We start from the raw sequence: 19,913 nt of genomic DNA, 5'->3' as shown, positions 1-19,913 counted from the left end.
GAATAAAACCAAGCAGAGGCCCCAGCAGGTCAGAGTTTGCTGACCCCTGTTTTATATACACACTGTTCGTTGATCTAAAACTTTCCTTTTAGCTTTTTTATGGAGGTATAACTTACAGTTAGCAACCTTAAGTGCCAAGATATTAAGTAAATAGTCCAATGAATGTTGGCATAAGTATCGGCCACCATCACACAGATCGACATGAAACATTTCCAGTACCTTAGAAAGCTCCTTTATGGCTGGTTCTAAAAGACCTCCTACCAAAGCTGAACCTCTTTTGGTTAAAAAGCAGTCTCCTCTACTTCCTTTCTATAGGCCTGAACTAAACAAATGGAGGCAATGGCCCTGTACTACCTAAGTTTTTACAGAGTAGTGCATTTTAAAAGGAAACTTCAGATACCATTAACCATTACAGCCATGTAGAAGTGTCTTTCATTTCCAATGATGGGTGACACCTGATTAGAAACCCCAAAAGGCAACTCTGGAAATACATCTTCATTTCTCTGGGCAGTCTCTGCTGATGCTGCATTTCCTTACCTGGGCCAAGGTGAGCGTGGCTTGTTGGCAGGTGCTGCACCGTACCCTGAGTTTTCCTGGCTGGACTCTCTGACACGGACCTTTGCAATAGACATAAAAGCTGTTGTAGGTTGATCTACCTGCTGGGAGGACAAACAAAAAGCAGAGGAAAGACAAATTTTAAAATTAACTCCAAAGTTGCATTTTGAAACATTAATGGAATAAATATTCCAACGAGGATACAACCATTTAATTTAGAAAATCTGGTTTTATGCTCAAAAGAGTGAAAATCTTTTCTTCTCCTTGCCAACAGCCCTGTGACTTACTCAGCAAAGTATGCAACCTGCTGCCAGGAGAGCTGGCCAAGAGTATTTGCAAGACAGGGGAATTAAGTTCACTCTTTGCTGCAGAAGTTTTTAAAAAGGACTGGAACTATAGATGCTATTGGAAATTTGGAGACCACTGCTCCTGAATTCTATTTCATGCTTCTGCACAGTTTTGAAGGCTCCAGATCTTTCCTCTTAAAATCTTATCTATAGGGACATACCAGCCCATTTCTCATAATGTGAATGATATGGTCACAGTTTGCTGGGTTTCCAGTGAAGACTTTCCAACACACAGTCACACATAAAGTAGGACAAGAGCCTGGAGCGGCTGAACAGATCCAGCAGCTGTGTGCAGAAATGACGCTTTGCATTTCATTAGCGTTCTCTGCTTAGACAAATGCCATTCAAATAACACATTTTAAAGAGTAAAAATTGGACAAAAAATTAATTTAATAATTACATATCTCTGGTCCTTTCTCTCAAATGTCACCATCTAGGGCCAGGATTATTCTGTAAATTAGGGGGATCTTTCTGAATAGTTTCACACCTTCATTTCTGAAGCACTTGCCAGTAAAATAACCACCTTTGTAAATTTCTAAAATTACTGAATAGTTCTTTTCATCCTTACACTACTTCTTGCTGGGTGGGGGTTACATCAAAGGCTGACGCATAAAATTTTGTTTAAATTTTTATGATTACCATGAAGAGCATCTAGAAATAATAAATAGTAAGTGTTTTTTTGATCATTGTGAGTGAAAACCTGCAGCCTCAAAAATGCATATGGTTTATTAAAAACAATTAGTATAAAAGTAATGAGAAAACAAAAAGAGATCCTAAAGTCTTATGCAGTTCCATTTGACTTACTAATTTACAAAAAAAGCCACTATTGACATATTGAATTATCATTTGTTTAGTCATCATTACTAATATTGTAGGTGACAATAGTTTGTAAAACGTAAAGCACAATAAAGATGTGAAGTTTTATAATTCTATCATTTATTGGCAATATATTTTATACTTATTCCTTTCTAGAGATTAATATTTATCTTTCAGGGTGAAGGGAAGATAAAATATAAATATATTTTGTATTAATAAAAAACTGATTTTCTGACTCTTCTTTGTAGCATTAGTGTCTTAATGTGCAAGATACTCATCTATGAATATCACATTGTTACTAGTAAATATAATAATTACATAAAATATATTCTTAAGGTTTTATGTATATCATAAATGCAACAGAGAGAACCATATATTAAAGTTATAGAAATATCATAATAACTGACGTAATATCAGAAAATCACAAGAACTGTTACAATTTTAATGTGCACTAAGACGAGCCTAGTGAAGAAGGTAGTGGCCCTTACTATTAAAACCTGTATCGGCAATACGAACAAATCCAATTCACAATTTTTATAACCTACTGTTGAGGTTAAACAATAAAAATAGAAGGCAGAAGAAAAGAAATGGGAAAAGGGAAAGCTTATGAAAGGGACTTTGGGGTACAAAGACATCAGCACTGTTGAAGGAGCATATTAGCAATAGTTTTATAACAGTAAAGGAAGCATCTCAGAAACTGCAGGCAACAAAATGACTCTTCTCTCTCCCCTAGAGCAATAGCAACATTTGCAATATTGTTTCAGCTAATGATATAACCAGGTCGAATCTGAAGATGGGGACGCCCTTCCACCTCCGTGTGTTACAACCTTCGCTAAAGTCCTTGAGAAGTTAGGCAGAAAATACTGCATGCCAACGTCTGTGCCCTAGAAGCATACAAGATGACATGCAATCTATTACACAGTGCTTCCCAGAGCCAGCCGCAAGCTGGGGATTAATAGCTAGTCTAAGGAAGATCAAGGTCAGGCCAGTCCTGGCCACAGCAAATTTCAAGCTGCTGGCTCTACTTGGTCAAGCAGGCAGGGATTCAGGTAAATCCTGAGATGCCCTTTTCAGGATGATTTCCCCACCTATTTGGCTACAGAACACTATTTAAAGTTGGCAAACTCCTCTGCGTCACGCTGAGGTCTGGAGGGCATGGGGCAGGGACAAGAACAACACCCTGGTGCCCTGGGCGATGTTCCCGTTGGCCTGATGGACGGTTCTAAGGGGCAGACTGGAATATGGAGCCATAACTCCCGAAGGGACAGCAAGGATATTTGAAGAATGACCCAAAAACCTTTTCTCTGGGTTTATAACTGTCTCCAGTCAATAACATGAATCTTCCCCCTTTTACTTTTGTTTGGAGCTTAAAATCCTGTTTCTTTCCTAATCGGCTCTTCAATATGGCAATCCCTTCACGGCCCAAAATAATCAAAGCAGCTTGTGTTTGTGTTTACAGATTTGTCTCTTTTTATATAATACATTTTCAAATCCTGAGAAATATTTCAAAAACTTTATAAATTATAGGTTTGTGAACATTTTGCTATATTTTCAGGGTACTCTGTGTGTATACATATATGTATACACACGCACACACACACATGTATTTTTTGACTCAATCATCTGTGAGGTTTCTTTTTTTTTGCTGGGGAGGACTCGCCCTGAGCTAACAGCTGTTGACAATCTTCCTCTTTTTTTTTCCCCTCCCTAAAGCCCCAGTACACCGTTGTGTATACTAGTTGTATATATTAGTTGTGAGCCACTGCTACAGCATGGCAACTGACAGATGAATAGTCAGTTGCCATGGTTCCGTTCCTGGGAACCCAACCCAGGCAGCCGAAGTGGAGTGCACTGAACTTTAACCACTAGACCATCAGGGCTGGCTCAGAATCATTTTTAATTAAGTTGCAGATATCATGTGACTTCACCCCTAAATCCTTCAACATCTTAGAAATAAGAACTTTTTTCATATGAAACCATGGAGCCTTTTGAGTGATTTAGTTGTTCTATTCATAGACAAATCGAGTACACATTAAGCATATCTTACAGAGGGGCCAGCCCCATGGCTGAGTGGTTAAGTTCATGCACTCTGTTTCAGTGGCCCGGGGTTTCCCTGGTTTGGATCCCGGGCACGGGCATGGCACCGGTCATCTGGCCATGCTGAGGTGGTGTCCCACATAGCACAGCCAGAGGCACACACAACTAGAATATATACAAGTACGTACTGGGGGGTTTTGGGGAGAAGAAGAAGAAAAAGAAAAAAGCCTGGCCACAGATGTCAGCTCAGGTGGCAATCTTTAAAAAAAAAAAAGTATACCTTACAGATCACTACAGCGGTTTGCAAGCTGTTAAAACGTATGTTGAGCCAAAATATCGGGGATTCTTTGTCAAACCATTTTAGGTGATGCTAAGTTAAGCCAAGGTAAGCAAGTCCTCTCGCTGAAGGACGTTGCAGACTCTACAAGACAGGAAGCACAGAGCAGAGCACACCCCAAACTTTATCTGACCTCAGAAGCCTTCCTTTTAGGGAGCATCTTACATGAGTGTATTTTGCAGAAAAGAATTTGGAAAAAAAGTTGGATGAAGGATTCAACCCACTGTGTGGGGCTTGAGCTACAGAAAATCGAACTGCTATCATTTATAAACACGGCATCATCAAATGTTTCGGAAGAACCCGATGACAATTAAGTTCTTCCCTGTACCCTAAGCCATCGATAAACTCATATAATTTTATCATGAGCCAGGACCATCAGTCTACTAACGTAATGATTTTACAAAGCAAAGTATATTCATTTCATTTAGATGTTCATTTTTTTCCTGGATAGAAGTTAAAAGCAGAGGGCCCTTTTAAAGTGTGTCACCGTCTTCATTCAAAGCATCCATAGGATTTCCCTAGCAATAAAATTTTATCGTTATCTTTAGATTTTCTCTCCCACTTTGTCTGGCTAAAATAATCCTTAGTCAAGTCTCCTCTTTCCCCGTATTCTCTTTTCTTGGCCCCCCAAAATTGCCAAAAGCATTAACAATATTCACAACATATCAAGTAAAGCCCTGATTTAAAAAGAATATATATTATTTGCTTTGGCTTTTTGAGAAACCAGCACCATGTGCACAGTTTCCATTTGTCTCATGTATTTTAGATAATGGGCTGATGACCTGCAGACGTTGTTTCAATAAGATAAATGAATACTTAAGGAATGCCATTCTTACTCTGATGAAAATGTTTCATTGACCTCAGGAATTTCCATCACTGGTTGTCACAGAGAATCAAGAATTTAATTGCTTGGATGACTTTTTTTCTAGGGGCAGGGAGAAAGTGAGATTTAACATATTTTATACCTAGATAAAATAACGTTCAGTATCAATACACTATAAAACAGGAGGAACACAATTGATTTAAAGTTGCATTTATCACCTAGGAGCGTACTAAAATATTAAATAGAACCATCTGCCCAAGAGAACTTTCTGTGACCAAGGAAATGTTCTACATCTGTACTCTCCCATCCAGTAGCCACTAGCAGCATGTGCCTATTGAGAATTTGGCTAGGAACTACTGAGGAGGTGCTCTTTTGTTTTTTTTTTTAACTTTAAGTAACTTAAATTTACATGGCCGTATGTGGGTAGAAGCTACAAAACTGGACAGCAGAGAAGAAGAGATTAAACAACACTGATGAGTCTGCTCTCCTCTCTCCCTCCCTCATCAGGCATGTAGATAACAATACTAAGGAGATTCTTCTGCCACGCTTAGAAGTACAGTAGCCTGCTGTTAAGTGAACTAATATGATAACAATGTTGGCTGAGAGAAGGGGAAAGGGGAAAGCTTGAACTTGAGGCACTGAGAGGTAGGAGAGAGCTGGGTGGGGACTTGGGTACTTTGTAATGTTAGAGACAGAACAAGGCTTCTCCCTGATTTCTTCCTCCACTGTGCCCCTATTCCCTACACCAAGTGGAACAAGTTTTGATGTGTGGCTGGACAATATCGCCCCACCTCCACTGCCATCACCACCTTTGCAATCTGATCCATATGTTCAAGGTGCAGTTGGAATGGCACTTTCTTCAAGAATTCTCCTCAATTTCCCCAAAAGGGTAAGACATCTCCCTAAATAATTACATCTAAGAGCAGGAAAGTATCCAGCTTAGTCTGGTCACCTTTAAACAGTTGACTTGTCCCAACACCATGGAACCAGCATCTAATAAGGAGGAGGAGTCCCTGGCATGAAGCATCCTTCACAGCTTTCATCCAACTCCTCCGCCGCTGCCCTGCCTGGCACTAAGTTTTTTTCAGCTCCTGCCCTCCTGCCTCTTTGTGACTATAGCCTTGTTCTTCTTTCTAAAATATCAAGAATGTCACTGCTGTCTGCCTCATTAGCTCCGTTTATCAACTACAATTTGCTATATTTCCTCAGCTTCCCCCTTCTTCCAGCAGCTCAGGGAGAAACTTCGGTCTTATTTGACTCCTATGAGACCACAATGGAGTGGACGCACGGCCAGAGAAATGAACCTGTGCCCCTGACCCTGTGACAGGGAGCCAGGACATAGAGAATCTTCCCCCAACATTCGCTGCAATTCTTGCTATTAGATTTCTGGGCGGTGGCCCCTCAGCCTGTGCTTGACCACATTTACCAGAATATATGCCTCATGAGCCAGGTGAACAAGAAATATATACCAATTGAACAGACTCAGTACTATCTCTGCAGGCCAGCAAGGTCATCTTCATAAACCCATTTATCCGTGTATTGATCTGAAATAATCCATTAGTTCTAGTTTGAAAAATGCAGATTGAATTAGTCTAAAGCAGTTCCACCTGAAATCCATTCAGTGTGGACTCCAAGAATCATCTCTTCTATGTGACAACTTGCTTTGGATAATCAAAAAGATGAGGGTCATCTCCCCTCCAACCTAACGCAAATTACTGCAAGAAAAATCTACCTCACATCCATGACGTACTTGTCATAGCTTTTCTATTGTTACAAACTCCCTGTATATAACACTGCATCCTGTTTCACATGTTCCAAGTAGTTAGTACAATTCCTTGAACTTAGTAAACACTCAACAAATATTTTCTAGGTCAATAAATTCTCTCACATTTTAAAGGATGTGAAAGTTGTAGCAGGTACGGCAGCATGTGGGGAAAGTTTATATGAAATAGCATGTAGCTATGATTACCAAATATTTGGAACATCTTTCCACCTGACAAACTTGCTGGACTAACTACACACATCCCTCAAAATATTGGTGCATGATATTTGGAATAATAACACTAATAGTAAGATCACAAAAATGACTAGTATGATAAGTTAAAGTAAAACAAAAAAAAAGAGAATATTTTTTTAAAAATTTTCTATAGGACTTAGTATAATTGAAAATTAGGTGGGAAAAAACTGAATTCCGAAAATTTGTAAAGTAGAACTATTCTAAAGGAGGACAGTTATTACACATAAAAATTTTTTATTTCAATCCTCGTCCAATGGGTTGTTACACCCCACTGAAGCCAGCTACACTATTCCATGCTTTTAACAAGCCACAGTCTTAACTCCTGCAGAGTAACCAAGGTAATGCTGTATTATAAACAACTTTCAATTATATAATCATCCATCTAGTGAATGCACTTTTTTTTTCTTTGTTTTTTTGGTGGGGAAGACTGACCCTGAGCTAACATTTGTTGCCAATCTTCATCTTTTTGCTTGAGGGAGACTGTCGCTGAGCTAACATCCATGCCAATCTTTCTCTATTTTGTATGTGGGATGCCACCACAGCATGGCTTGATGAGTGGTGCATAGGTCCATACCCTGGATCCAAATGTGTGAACCCCGGGCTGCCGAAGGGGAGCGTGTGAACTTAACCACTAAGCCACCAGGCCAGTCCCAGATGCATGCACTTTTAAAACATGCTCAGCAATCTCTAAGGAGACTCTCCCTTTAAAAGTTATAAATTACTCTCAATTTCTGTGCTAGAGGTTTTAATTAATGTATCTGCACAATAATTTCATCTGGTTAGGCAAAAACTGCTGATTAAAGCTAATGCTTTTGCCTGTTTTTTTGTTGTTCTTGTTGTCGCCAATTTATTCTTTCATTATTCATTTTGAAACTAATAACCAAACCTCCCATGCCAAGGGAAAACTGTAGAATGAAGCATAATTTAAGGATTAGGTTAAAACAAATAACCAAGTTCAAAGCCAACCAGGGTAAAACGTGTTGCTTATTCTTCCCAGAAACAGATACGGGTAGAGGGTAGTTAAGGTGGGCGCCAGAAGAGTCATAGTTCTTCAAATTGTTGAATGAACATCCATAAGTCAAATTTAGATGGAAGAAATTATTTGACACTACAGATGATTGTGCCCAATTTCCTCAAAACAAAATCCTAATAGCCCAGGACACATCCATCTAGGACAAACCACAGCCTTGCTTTGTCATCTTCAGCTAATCTATTGACCCTCGATGCCTGTTTTCTCATCTGCAAAATGGAGATGATAATGGTACCTACTCATAGCTGTTGCGAGGATATAAAAAAGAATAATATAGATGAAACACTCAGCACAGTGTCTGAGACAAAGTGACTGCTCAATACATTTTAGCTATTCCTATTTGCTGCCAAAAATTTAGAACTCAAGTTACTCCCAGATAGTCGTACCTGAGACCCCTTAGTCCTCCTGCTTCCTCAGGTGGCCACTTGCCTGCTCTTAGAAATGTTGATTCTTCCACACTATTTCCATCTTAAAACTACCTCTACAGTTTTAGAAATAGCTGAGGTATGATTCTTTTCAAAATTGCTTTAAACCCAACCAAATCCTTTACAGTGAAATGTTTAATATTATGGAACATAAACCATGACAGAAAGTCCCTAAGTTGATTTAAAGTTTACTAGCATCACATTTCTTTCCATGAATCATGTTTTTATTATTATGCAAGAGGTACAGGTGGATTGTAGAAAAAATAGGAATGGAAACAGTAAGCAATTTATGGATCCAGTCTAGTGAGTAAAATTTCCAAGCTGGTTAATGCACTTAAAAAAAAATAATAAAGGATTACCAAAATAAAAGCTGGTTTTTATTGTGTGGTTTCTAAAATGGGATTGAAGGGGATTCCAAAATTATATTTTCAGGGCAGACGTGCTTAAATTAGTGCTAATTCAGTTCTGAAAGATAGTCATGGTCATTGCCATTTCATAATTGAGGAAATATAAGCTCAAAGAGGTTGAATGGCATTCCCAAGAAAGCCACAGGCGCAGCAGAGATTTCAATATGATTTTTCTGATTGGAAACCATCCTTTTTCCCCTCAACCACATGATGATAACCCTGACTCAGACGGTAGTTTTTACTAAATACTGTAGGGGATTGATTCAATGGCTGCTAAAAAGTGGCACTTGAATACAGGTTGGCAATTAGGGACCACTGCTAGCAATCACTTAGCTGCTTCAGCATCAGCTCTACCACCCATTTCCCTCATTCAGTCAGCACTAAAGTTTTCATGGAAATTTCCATTAACGTTTTATAGCACTGGCATTCAGCGAGAATGTGCAGGTACAGCAATTATCAATAAGGAAAAGTAAATCTCATTTTTAAGGGTTGGTGCATATTCTAAACTTGGATGCTATACCAAGAAACAGTAATCCATGGCATGACCTTAGAATCAATAGAATTGCTTATTTTTTTCTTACAGAAGTGATACTTTTCCTGCTGTTATAAAACCTTTTTTTAAATGTTCTAAGGGTTAGTGAAACCTAAGTAAATGAACACTCAGAAGAATGACATCAATTAGAGAATATAGCAAGCAATATGTGACCCTCCCCACTCCCACATTCTTCATCTTATTTAATCTACAATACCCAATGTAATTAGTTCGGTATAAAAATTTCATTTAAGTATAATATTTCCAATCTCCACTACTACCATTAAATATCCTCTTACAAATTCTGATGTTTTAAGAATCCTATTTTGCCTGTACCAAATGATAAGACAAAACGTATAATGTTAATAAATCTGATCTTTCCCAATATTGATTTTGAAAAGTCCTTGGTGGTCATTGTGATTCATAAAGTCTCCACTACTTAAAATATGACAGGAATTTTTTTTCTTTAGTGACACAGTAATTAGTTAGAAATGTAGGATGATGCCATCAAGCTGGGGGAAGAAAGAAAATTATTGTCTGCTCTTAATCAAGGCTGATAATATTGTGAATTACGTATGCTTCTAGAAGTGCCCATTAGCACGATTTTGGCTGAACCATTCTTCACAGGTATTCTAGGACCCAGGGACCATGATAGTTTTTCCACCACATGAGCTCCAAACACAAAAGACCTCCCAGGACCCATCGAAGTCTTGGTCATACATCATGGCCCAGCTCAGGGGCCACCTCCCTCCTGGTCTAAGGTCCCTGCAAGCTTAGTGTCTGTATCAGACTGAAGCACCTCATCTTCTGTAGGGGCTTCATATATCTAAGTCAGATTTTAAGCTCCCAAAGGCAGGGTCTTTGTCACCAGTGGTTTCATCTCTATTCCCCACCCCGACCTTCTACCTAGAATAGTGTCATCCCGGGTAGATCCCATTTCATTGATTGATCAAATAATTGAGAAACTGGTGAGATTGGGCAAGTTCATTTAACCTGTTCTGTGCCGAAAGTGACAGATATGTTTGTGCTACCTCCTGGCATTGCCTTGGCCGAGAGAAGAAAAATTCCTGCTTTTAGAATGCTACAGAATCACAGGCCAGCATACATTCCTTACCACCTCTATATAAGGAAAACTAAATTTAGAGAAATTTAGAAGAGAAGAAATCACCTTGTAGAAATCAATAGAAAAAAATGAAGAAATAAATTTATAATTTCTTAGGAAGCATCCAGCCTTCTAAACTTATTTAAATCTTGTCTGCCTAAAGAGTTGCATTGGTTGGGGGAGGGAAGAATGATGGAAAGGAATTGGGGCGGTGGTCGTAAGAAAACAGGAGAATATTAGGAAAACCAATCAAGAGTCCATCCATCAATAACATTCACAACAAACATGGATGGAAATCTCACTGTGTGCTTGATGCCCGAGCAATATATGAGAACATCATAAAACACAATCACAATTTCTGAGATGATCTAGTTGTATGTTCCCACGATTCTGTATTCTATCCTAGAACACCTATTTACGTTCCTTAGCACCGCGGGGCCTTAGGGAGGCAGAAGGAGGCATCTTCCCCAGATTAAAAGGAGCCTGTGGGGGCTGGCCTGGTGGCATAATGGTAGATTCACATGTTCCTCTTGTGGGAGCTTGCCTGATTGGATCCTGGGTGCATACCCATGCATCACCTATCAAGTCATGCTGTGGCAGGTGTCTCACATAAAGTAGAGGGAGATGGACACAGACGTTAGCTCAGGGCCAATCTTCCTCAGCAAAAAGAGGAGGATTGGTGGCAGATGTTAACTCAGGGCTGATGTTCCTCAAGAACAAAAAACAGATAAATAAATAAAAGGAGGCTGATCAGTGCTATCAGGCATGGATATCCCGCTCATCCCCTAACATCTCTACTTAGAGCTTGCTTTGGGTCTCAGTTATCACAGCATACATACATTTCATAGACTCAAGGTCCCAGGGAAAACCTTAGAAACCCCTTCAAAACGTTGTGGATGAAACAAATGGCACATTAATTAAGGGAAGGCGGGTTCAGAGGTGGAGCTGACTCAACATCCAGAGTCTGCAACTCCCACCTCTATTCACACTGTGTTCCAGGTTCATTATCTGGAATCTTTGTACCTTGGGTATTGCAGGTATTATCTGGCTGGATTCTCAGATCATGATTCTCCTGGACAGCCAAGCCAGAAACCAGGATCCATGGTTCGCCATTTCTCAGCTGCCCTCTTAGACCCTTCACTAAATCTCAAGAGGCAAGTTCAGAAACGCCGCCAAGTTTCTTCTCTCATCTCCTTCCACGGTCCCCTCTTTGGTACCCCATTCTCCCCAAAACTCTCCCTTCTTCTGTTCTCCTCTCCTCCTGAGCAGCAAACTTCCAAATTGCTAAAAGTGTTATCTTCTAAAAACACATTGTACAACCTACTAAAAAAAAAAAATGTACCAGCTTTTGTTCACCTAGAGCAGTGCTTTTCCGTAGAAGGTGCTGACGTGCTACCCAGGGTTGGAGCCCAAAGGAGCACCAGGAAAGTGACTTTTTATTAAAGTCTTGGTTCTATCTTTGTAAATATTCATCTACACTTTGTATCTTGCTACAAAAGAAATATCTTGTTTTCCTATAGAAATAGTTTAAATTACCACTATCACAGACGACACTCCTAGAATGTGTACTGTTTCTTCAGGCATTAAAAATAGTTCCCAAAATTGCTACTCATGGCTGAAATTCTCTATCAAAGCCCCACATGATTTTTTCCCAGTCAATTTTTCCAAATGTAATTATCACTGCCCTGTGCAGGAATGAAACCAAAACGCTTAGGATTTCCACACTGTGCATCCTCACGCCTTTGGCCTGAGACCAGCTCCCTCCATGAAGAGGTCCCATTCACCTGTAAAGTCTACATCAAGTATCAGAAGTCAGATTCTTGAGAACCAGTGCTCCCCTCCCTATTCCTCCCATAATAGGCAGAGGGGATGTCTCTCCCTTATAGCAACTTAGCACGTGGTTCCTTTGGCTTGAATTTGTTATTAGGTTTAGAGTAACTACTGTATATGTTCATTTTCTTGTGGATCCATAGTTTTCTAAAGAGAAAGATCTTGCCTTTTTCACAGCTATATCTCAGAGCTTGGCAAGAAACTAAGAAAACAATAGTACCTTGCCTGGTGACTGGTTCATAGCACGGACGCAAAAGACACCTGTTAAAAGAGCAAAAATTACTTGCTGAGATCTTCCTATTTCCCTTAAGCATTTAGTCTCAGGTTCTGTTATCATTCCCAGCCTGGTCAGTGACGGCTGACTTTCACACATTACCGAATGACTCTCCCACTATGTTCCTTTTTTTTTTTTTTTTTTGGTGAGGAAGAGTCGCCCTGAGTTAACATCTGTGCCAATCTTCCTCTATTTTTATGTGGGACACTGCCACAGCATGGCTGATGAGCACGGCAGGTCCTCACTCAGGATCCAAACCTGTGAACCAGGGCCGCCAAAGCGGAGTGCAGGGAACTTTAACCACTCAGCCACAGGGCTGGCCCCCCACTGTATTCTTAACACCTGTGAACTTCAAAATCATTTGTTCCTGTTGCAAAAAATCTTCAACCCCCAAATGACACCTGCATTCTGATAGCCACAAATTATATAGACATTTCAATTTGTTAATTCTATATCTTAGAAATAGCTAAGAAAATTATGTCCAAGAACTTGTTTTAGCATTTTCATTCTACTATTATAAATGAAATTTCACTGAGAATCATAAACACAAACACAATCTTTCTAAAGATTTTCCCTCACACTACTGTTAAACCAACTGCTTGCGACTTCTCATATGATTCTCTGACACCAACAATTCCTGAAATAGTTACTCATACTAGCAACAATTTATTTTCTCTGCCTTTGAAATTTAGGCAGATATGCAGTGTCATCCGCTGCATTGTGGTCCACCACGTGCCCCAGGTGATAACAATACGTCAGGTGTGTCTCGAGGCAGATGTGTTGTCTATTGTCCTTGTGAGCTTCCCTCTCCTTTCCCTCCCTCTTCTCCTCTGGACTAAAGCAGTTTCCTAATGGGTCATCTTGCCCGTAGACTCTCCAGACCTTATCAATTCTCCAAATTGCTTTCAGATCAATTTTCCTAAAGTAAATCTTTGATCCCATCGTTTTCCTTAAATGTCTCCTCATTGTCTCTTGAATGAGATTCACACTCTTTTGCTTAATAAGCTCAGCATCTCCATTGTCTGCATGCAACTTATGCCCTACCTCACCTTTCATTACTTCTCCCCACATTCAAGCTAAACCGAGCCCTCATATGACACGCCCTTTCCTACCTCTGGCAGAATAATTTCCTGAAACTCGGAAATAAGGTAAAAAATGTGGGCAGCAAGTCCTTTCAGTATCATGGGGGCAAAAGCTATCCAAGTTTTTCTAAGGCAGCACTGTACAATAAAACCTTCTGCAATATTGGAAATGTTCTATCTATGCTGTCCGACAGGGCAGCCACTGGCCACATGTGGTCACTGGCCACTTGAAGTCTGGCTAGTGCAACTGAGGAACTAATTTTTTTAATGCTGTGGTCACACGAAGGATGTATTCATTGTTTAACACTGATTGAAAGTCCTAGACTTAGTAAAGTTACCTGTCGTTTGTAGATTTTTGTCCTGTAAGTACATTCATAATTTCTATCCTGAGAAGCAAATAACCCCACAGACATATGGTCTGTTGGACATTTCACTAGATGGACAGGTAGGCAGACAGACAGATGGAGCCCTGTTTTCTCAAATGCTCTTTGACTGGCCATAAAATCTTATTATGTCGTTCATTAATTAAAGAGTTAAATAAAATGTTTTACATGTGTCCATTTTATATTTGCTTGAGGGTCATGATCTTACCTTTTATAAATTGTATTTTAACACCTTCTTATTTTTAGGGAGAGAGAAGATTGCAAAAGGCCTAGCAAGGGCTGCCTCTGAATAAGTACACAATAAATATTTACCTTTACTCACTCCCCTTTTCCCCTAACAACCTCTAAAAATGCATCATTTCCTCTATTTCTACATGCCCTAATTGCCCTGCCCTCATCTTTCCAGGCCAACGTGTACCACCTCTTCCGGGAAGTCTTAATTGCTTCATCCATCAAATGTAAACCCTTTGCCCTTAAATTCCTGTTATATTTTATTTACATTTTTCTCTGGGTACTTAAATCACTTTCAATCCCACCATATCCCGTATATATTTTTATCAACCTTATTAGGCTATAGATTTTTGAGGGCAGAGACTACATTTTATTGTTTTCTCCCTTTGTCAATGAATAAATACTGGTAAATACATGGAGGAAGTCAAGCAATGAGACTTAAAACGAACACCATGGCACGAGAAAATCTTTTAGCTTGCAAAAGATAAAATCACAATAACTGACCCTAAAAGAACTTAATCTCTGTGACAATATAATGAGGAATGTTCTTCCAGACGCATTAAAATGACATGCAGGTTGATAATTATTTTTACAGTGTCGGGATTCTAAAACGAAATGTTTCTCAGCTTCTGTTATTTGGCAATGCTAAATGAATGTTGTCAAAAGATTAAATATAAATTGGTTATAAATCTTCATTTAAGTACATCATGGAGGGAAGGCTGCATTACAACAGCCATGTACGTGTCAGCATTAAGAAAATTGAGTCTTATTTTAATAACGCTAAGACTACTGAAATTACCCTTTATTCGACATAACAGTCTTCAGATTTGAGGATGACGCCACTGATGGTTGTCACCGAATATATGAGCAAGGCTGAAGAAAACTGAGGGCAATGAATTAGCCCTTCTGGACTCCAAATGGACAGAATGGCCTCCTCCCAACGGCTGCACTCACCATTTGTCCATGCCTGAAAGGACCAGATTTTCCAAACTGATTGAAGAATTTGATTTCAGAATAGTCCTTTTAAAACCCAGTTTGCCTGACTTTTCAGGCAATGACCCATGGTTTGATCACCTGTCCGAACCACCTGGTGGCTTGGATATGGTCTAGTTATAAGCCTGCAAATGGTCTCTCTGATGATCCACCGTCAACCTTTAACTTTTCATTCTGTCATGCAGCCACGAGGGCTTGATGAATATCTTCTCAGTTACACATCGAGCTAGTCATTACTGAATGATGAGACCAGGTTGCATTACTATAATTGTGAGAGTCAGCAAAATCTTATTCAAAAATAAAACTCTCCTTTTGGTTATGTATTTCAACTTTGGGAAGATCATTTTAGGGAATAAAATAAAGGTTTTGGAAGAAACTATTGCTTCAGTGATTAAAAAAAAAACAACAACTCATTAGGTTAAATGTGAACTGCAGTAATAATCATGATCCAGGAGAAGCCTGCAACAGACTCAATTATATATATATATTCTTATACTTCCCTTTAGCCTCTAAAAGGAGAAAGGCCAAGGATGTGGCAGCAGGAGAATGAAAAATGGAAGGTAAATAAGATCTACAGAGGCAAAAAAGGTAGCAGAGAGGAAGCTACAGAAAAAGAGAACTGTCTAGGAGCAAAAGCACACACACAAATAGCCAGTGAACCATGGAAAAGAAAGATGAACACTGAGAGAGAACACACAGTTTCATAAAATAACATCCTCCAATCTGCAATCTTGTGACCTCTTGGAATACTGCTATGTAATATCCATGCTCTATTTTCACTACTGTGACGCAGATGGGGCCATTACTTCTTGACCTGTCCCCGATGTGGTACATAAACCAAGGTCCATCATTAGTTCCCCTTCCGGCTCTTCTCTTGTGTCCACTCCCCCTTCCTCTCTCTCTTCTCAAAGCCTTTGCATGTAGGAGTTGAGCGGGGTGCAGGGAAGCAAAGACACGTAAATCCACATATTCTCATTTCCTCCTCTTACTTTACATGCTGTGATTTCTCAGACTTGGTCCTCTAACTTTCTAAAAAAAAAGACTATTAATAAATACATCAATTAGAGGAGTATTCAAATTTCCATGGAGAAGTATAATTACATTTAGCTCAGGAAAAAATATTATCATGGTATGAAAATGTCCACTAAGGAAGGAGACAGCAGGAATGTGGGACAAATTCCAGAACAATCTCTTGGTGAAAAAAACAGGTGGTTTCCTATATAATTGAAATGTAAACACCACCCCACAACTCAAGCACAGTATTCCACCCTGGGGGTGACAGGTCAGCCTGTTAGAGGACTGACGAACAGTGTCGATAGTCACAGCGATCCAGATGAAGAACCACAGTCTATAAACTTTATAGAGTTCCTGGAGGGCAGCACTATTGTGATGCGAAGTGCTTTCCAGAAGGCAGGGTGGCTCCGCCTCACTGGCTGCAGGTGCCTCCTGGGGAAGGCCGCTTGGGGCCCACCTGTCCTTTGTTGGGGGCGTGTACGTGGGCTGACATGTGGAAGCAGCCACAGGGAACAGAAGGCAGGAGTGAATCACACTCTCTAAGCAGGAGGTGGAGAGTTCCTCAGTATGGTTTGTCATCCTCCTGCTGAAAAGGGGCCACGGAACACTGAGTCACCAACATTAGGAAGCTGATGGGACCCGTTTCTCTGTTCCGTGGTCCAAGGCATGAGGCAGAAGGAGGGACCTTGTGGCGTGTGGCGGTCTAGAGCCATCAGGAGGACTGTAGCTGGGGGACAGAATGAGGCTGTTCTGGAGAGCCTCCTTGCAAATCCACATATCTGGGGTTAGGGCCCATAAATTGGTTATTTATTCAGGTTTAGTTGGTTGTTATTTTTGAAGCTCACCAGGTAATTTTGATGCATAACAAGCTATGGAAAACATTCATAAAAAGGTTGATGAGATTCAGATGTCAGCTGAGTGGACAGAAAATAGTCATTCCAGGAGGAGAAAGCACCCTACTATTTGGGGTCCCACTGAGAAAGTGCTGGGACCCTAACAACAAAGCCCCTGGGAAGGTGTGTGATACTCAGGGTCCTCCATTCTTTCTCATCCAGGGCAGTGATTTAAAGAAAGGTCATCTTAACTCCTGTCTTCCTGCTATCAGCCCATATGCTTGTCTGCTCAGACAACTCTTCTTTAGAAATCAGCCAAGGACCAGCCTACCTTTATAGAAACTTGTCCATAAATCTAAAGCCTAGTGGACTCAGAGATCTGTAGGATACTTCTTTATCTAACAACTGCATAGGCAAATACCACACCGTTTAGTAAAAATAATAAAAACTGACAAGCTATTCACTTTTTAGGTCTTCAATTTCCTCCACTGTTCATTATTGGTTTTATTTCATTTCTAAATTGAACTGCATATTGAGAAATCTGGCCAAATGGATCTTTGCGTAGATTCCGTGTCTTGCTTCTGCCAGGGATGACTTTTATTCACAATGAACAGGAAAAGGCAAACTGGGTAAAAAAATGCATTCAAGATTGAAAGTAAAGATGAAAAAGCATGTGTATCATTCAACTGCCCTCCGTAGGTAGCATGAAGGAAAAAGCCTACTTTAAGAAGAGAATGCCTTTTTTCAGCCCATTTCACAAATGGAGATGTATAATTAAACCACTTTTGTTTAGATCACTAGTGTTTCCTTCCTTTGATTCTTTGGTCAGGAAGTAATTACATTTTAGAGATTAAATGATGCCTGTATTGGGGGTGTGCCATGAAAACAGCAATAAATGTCTCTGACCTGCAAGAAATACACACTACTGTGGTTACTCTTTTACGACTGAATCTTCTCTGCATGAAAATTAATTATAAGCATCTGTTCTGAGATGTACGACTTTGAGGTCTTGGTTTATAACAAAACTGTGAGAGTAGACTATCTGTTGTTCTTTACCTTATATCACTTTTGATGACACCCTCCATCGCCATCAGATACCACTTATTGAGCACCTGTTATTATGTCTGCTTGATGTCAGATTCTGTTGAAGATTCCTGAGAAGCTCATACCTAGTTTATGAGTTTTACCGATGAAAACTCTGAGTTTCAGAAATGTAATCTGCCCAGTCACATGGCCTCATCAATGTCATTTGTGGGATTTAAACTCAACTCACTATGACTCCAGTGCCCTTGTTCTTTTGGCCACAGTATGCCCCAGCTTTTTGAAATTAGATTTGATGCTTGAAAGGCAGCCTTTCTAAGAAAATAAAATCAAACTTAAAAACTGGAAAGGAGGGAGAGCTTGCAATTAATATAATGTTGGGTTCAGGAATAAATAGATTCAAATGTCAGTTGGGCTATTAACAGCTGTATGATTTCGGACAAGGATTAAACTTTCTGAGCCTCAGTTTCTTTATCTATAAAATGGGGATAACAATATATGCCCCAAATGATGGCTGAGAGCAATGAATGAAAGGGAATACTTAATGCCTGGCATGTATTTCCAAATCTCCTGAGTGAGAAAGGTCAGGGATGAGCCCAGCTAGGCAAGAACACATGGAGGAAAAATCTCTACATAAACAGGACAGGGTGATGAAATCAATCAAGGCTAAAAAGTCAAGATTCAAGTACAAGGAGGTCAGCAAACCAGACAGCAAATTACTGATGGGCCCAGAATGAGCCGCTTGGCAGGGTAAGGGCAGACAGTCCTTCTGGGAGAATAATCCCAGAGGCAGCACTGCTCATCAAATACTTGAACCTGTTCAAGGCAGGGACCTCAGTAGGGATTTCTTGTCAAGGAGTGAGAAACAGGCATACACCAACTAAGGCTCCCATAAATGCTAACTACTTCATTTCACCCTTGTCTTGAAATGAGATGTATTGTGAATGTATTTATAGAGAGCATCTACCCCTAAATTATCCTGCATTGTTTTGGTCAGCTGTTCCGTTCTCTTGTTAGTGTTTATTTCCAAGGAGTTAGATGAGTAAAGAAAAAAAGAGAATGGTAACCTAACCAATCTGAAAATCTTCCCTCATTATGTCAGAATGCATTGGTGTGAAAGATTTGTTCCTGCTGGCCTAGTTTCTTTTTAAAGAATCTAATGTACAAATAATGCATATTCTACCTATGTTTTATCCCAGGATGTTTACTTGCTGAGTGAGTAAGGAATTATTTCTTTTCTTCTTCCTCATCCCCAGTGCCCAGCTGAGTATCTTGCATTTGCTGTTGGTTGAAGACATTGAATTGGCAGCAAAATGAAATAGACCTCCTTCAATTTGACCGTTTATCATTTTGCATTGTGTGTTTCTTTCACACTAACTTGGCTGATGAATGAAATTGGCTGAAGTACAAAGAATAATAAGACGTTCCTAAAGCCCTGGTTTCTGACTTTGAAAGCTACCTTAAACCAAAGCCATTGAACTTTTCATACAGGTGTGTCTTATTCAGTAGTTCTGGATTATGATGAAATTCAGAGTGGTAATGAAAACTCGGAATGTAGTCCAAGGTATGCAGTACCATTCACGTGATGTCACAGTGGCACAACCAGAGTTTAGCAAACTGCTCCAAGTTATTCAAATATCTTAGTCTCGCAAACCATAATTTGACATAGACTATAGTTGCCTGGCATTATTTCATCACCAAAAATAAGATGATTGAAAAATATATAAAGTACACACACGATACTAATGGGACAGAAGAGGGGAAATGCCAACATATTTTGCACTGGTTTTTCAGATGAAAATAT

The 19,913-nt window shown here is 39.7% G+C and overlaps 1 protein-coding gene across 8 annotated transcripts in view; it reads right to left on the bottom strand.

Annotated features, from left to right (window-relative positions):
* The window catches only part of PRKN (parkin RBR E3 ubiquitin protein ligase), a 1,205,440-nt gene that overhangs the window by 747,632 nt on the left and 437,895 nt on the right, over positions 1-19,913 (bottom strand). For 5 of the 8 annotated variants that reach the window (XM_005608125.4, XM_070256476.1, XM_070256478.1 and 2 more), the window contains one exon: positions 538-659. In XM_005608125.4, coding sequence (XP_005608182.2) covers positions 538-659 — 122 coding nt within the window. The remainder of the gene's footprint in view (positions 1-537; positions 660-19,913) is intronic. The other 3 variants (XM_005608126.4, XM_070256481.1, XM_070256480.1) reach the window with 1 other exon arrangement.

The sequence above is a fragment of the Equus caballus genome, chromosome 31 (genome assembly GCF_041296265.1).
Source record: "Equus caballus isolate H_3958 breed thoroughbred chromosome 31, TB-T2T, whole genome shotgun sequence".
NCBI lineage: Eukaryota > Metazoa > Chordata > Mammalia > Perissodactyla > Equidae > Equus > Equus caballus.
Note: the sequence above shows the minus strand (reverse complement) of the source record. Positions and strands in the feature narration are given on the sequence as shown.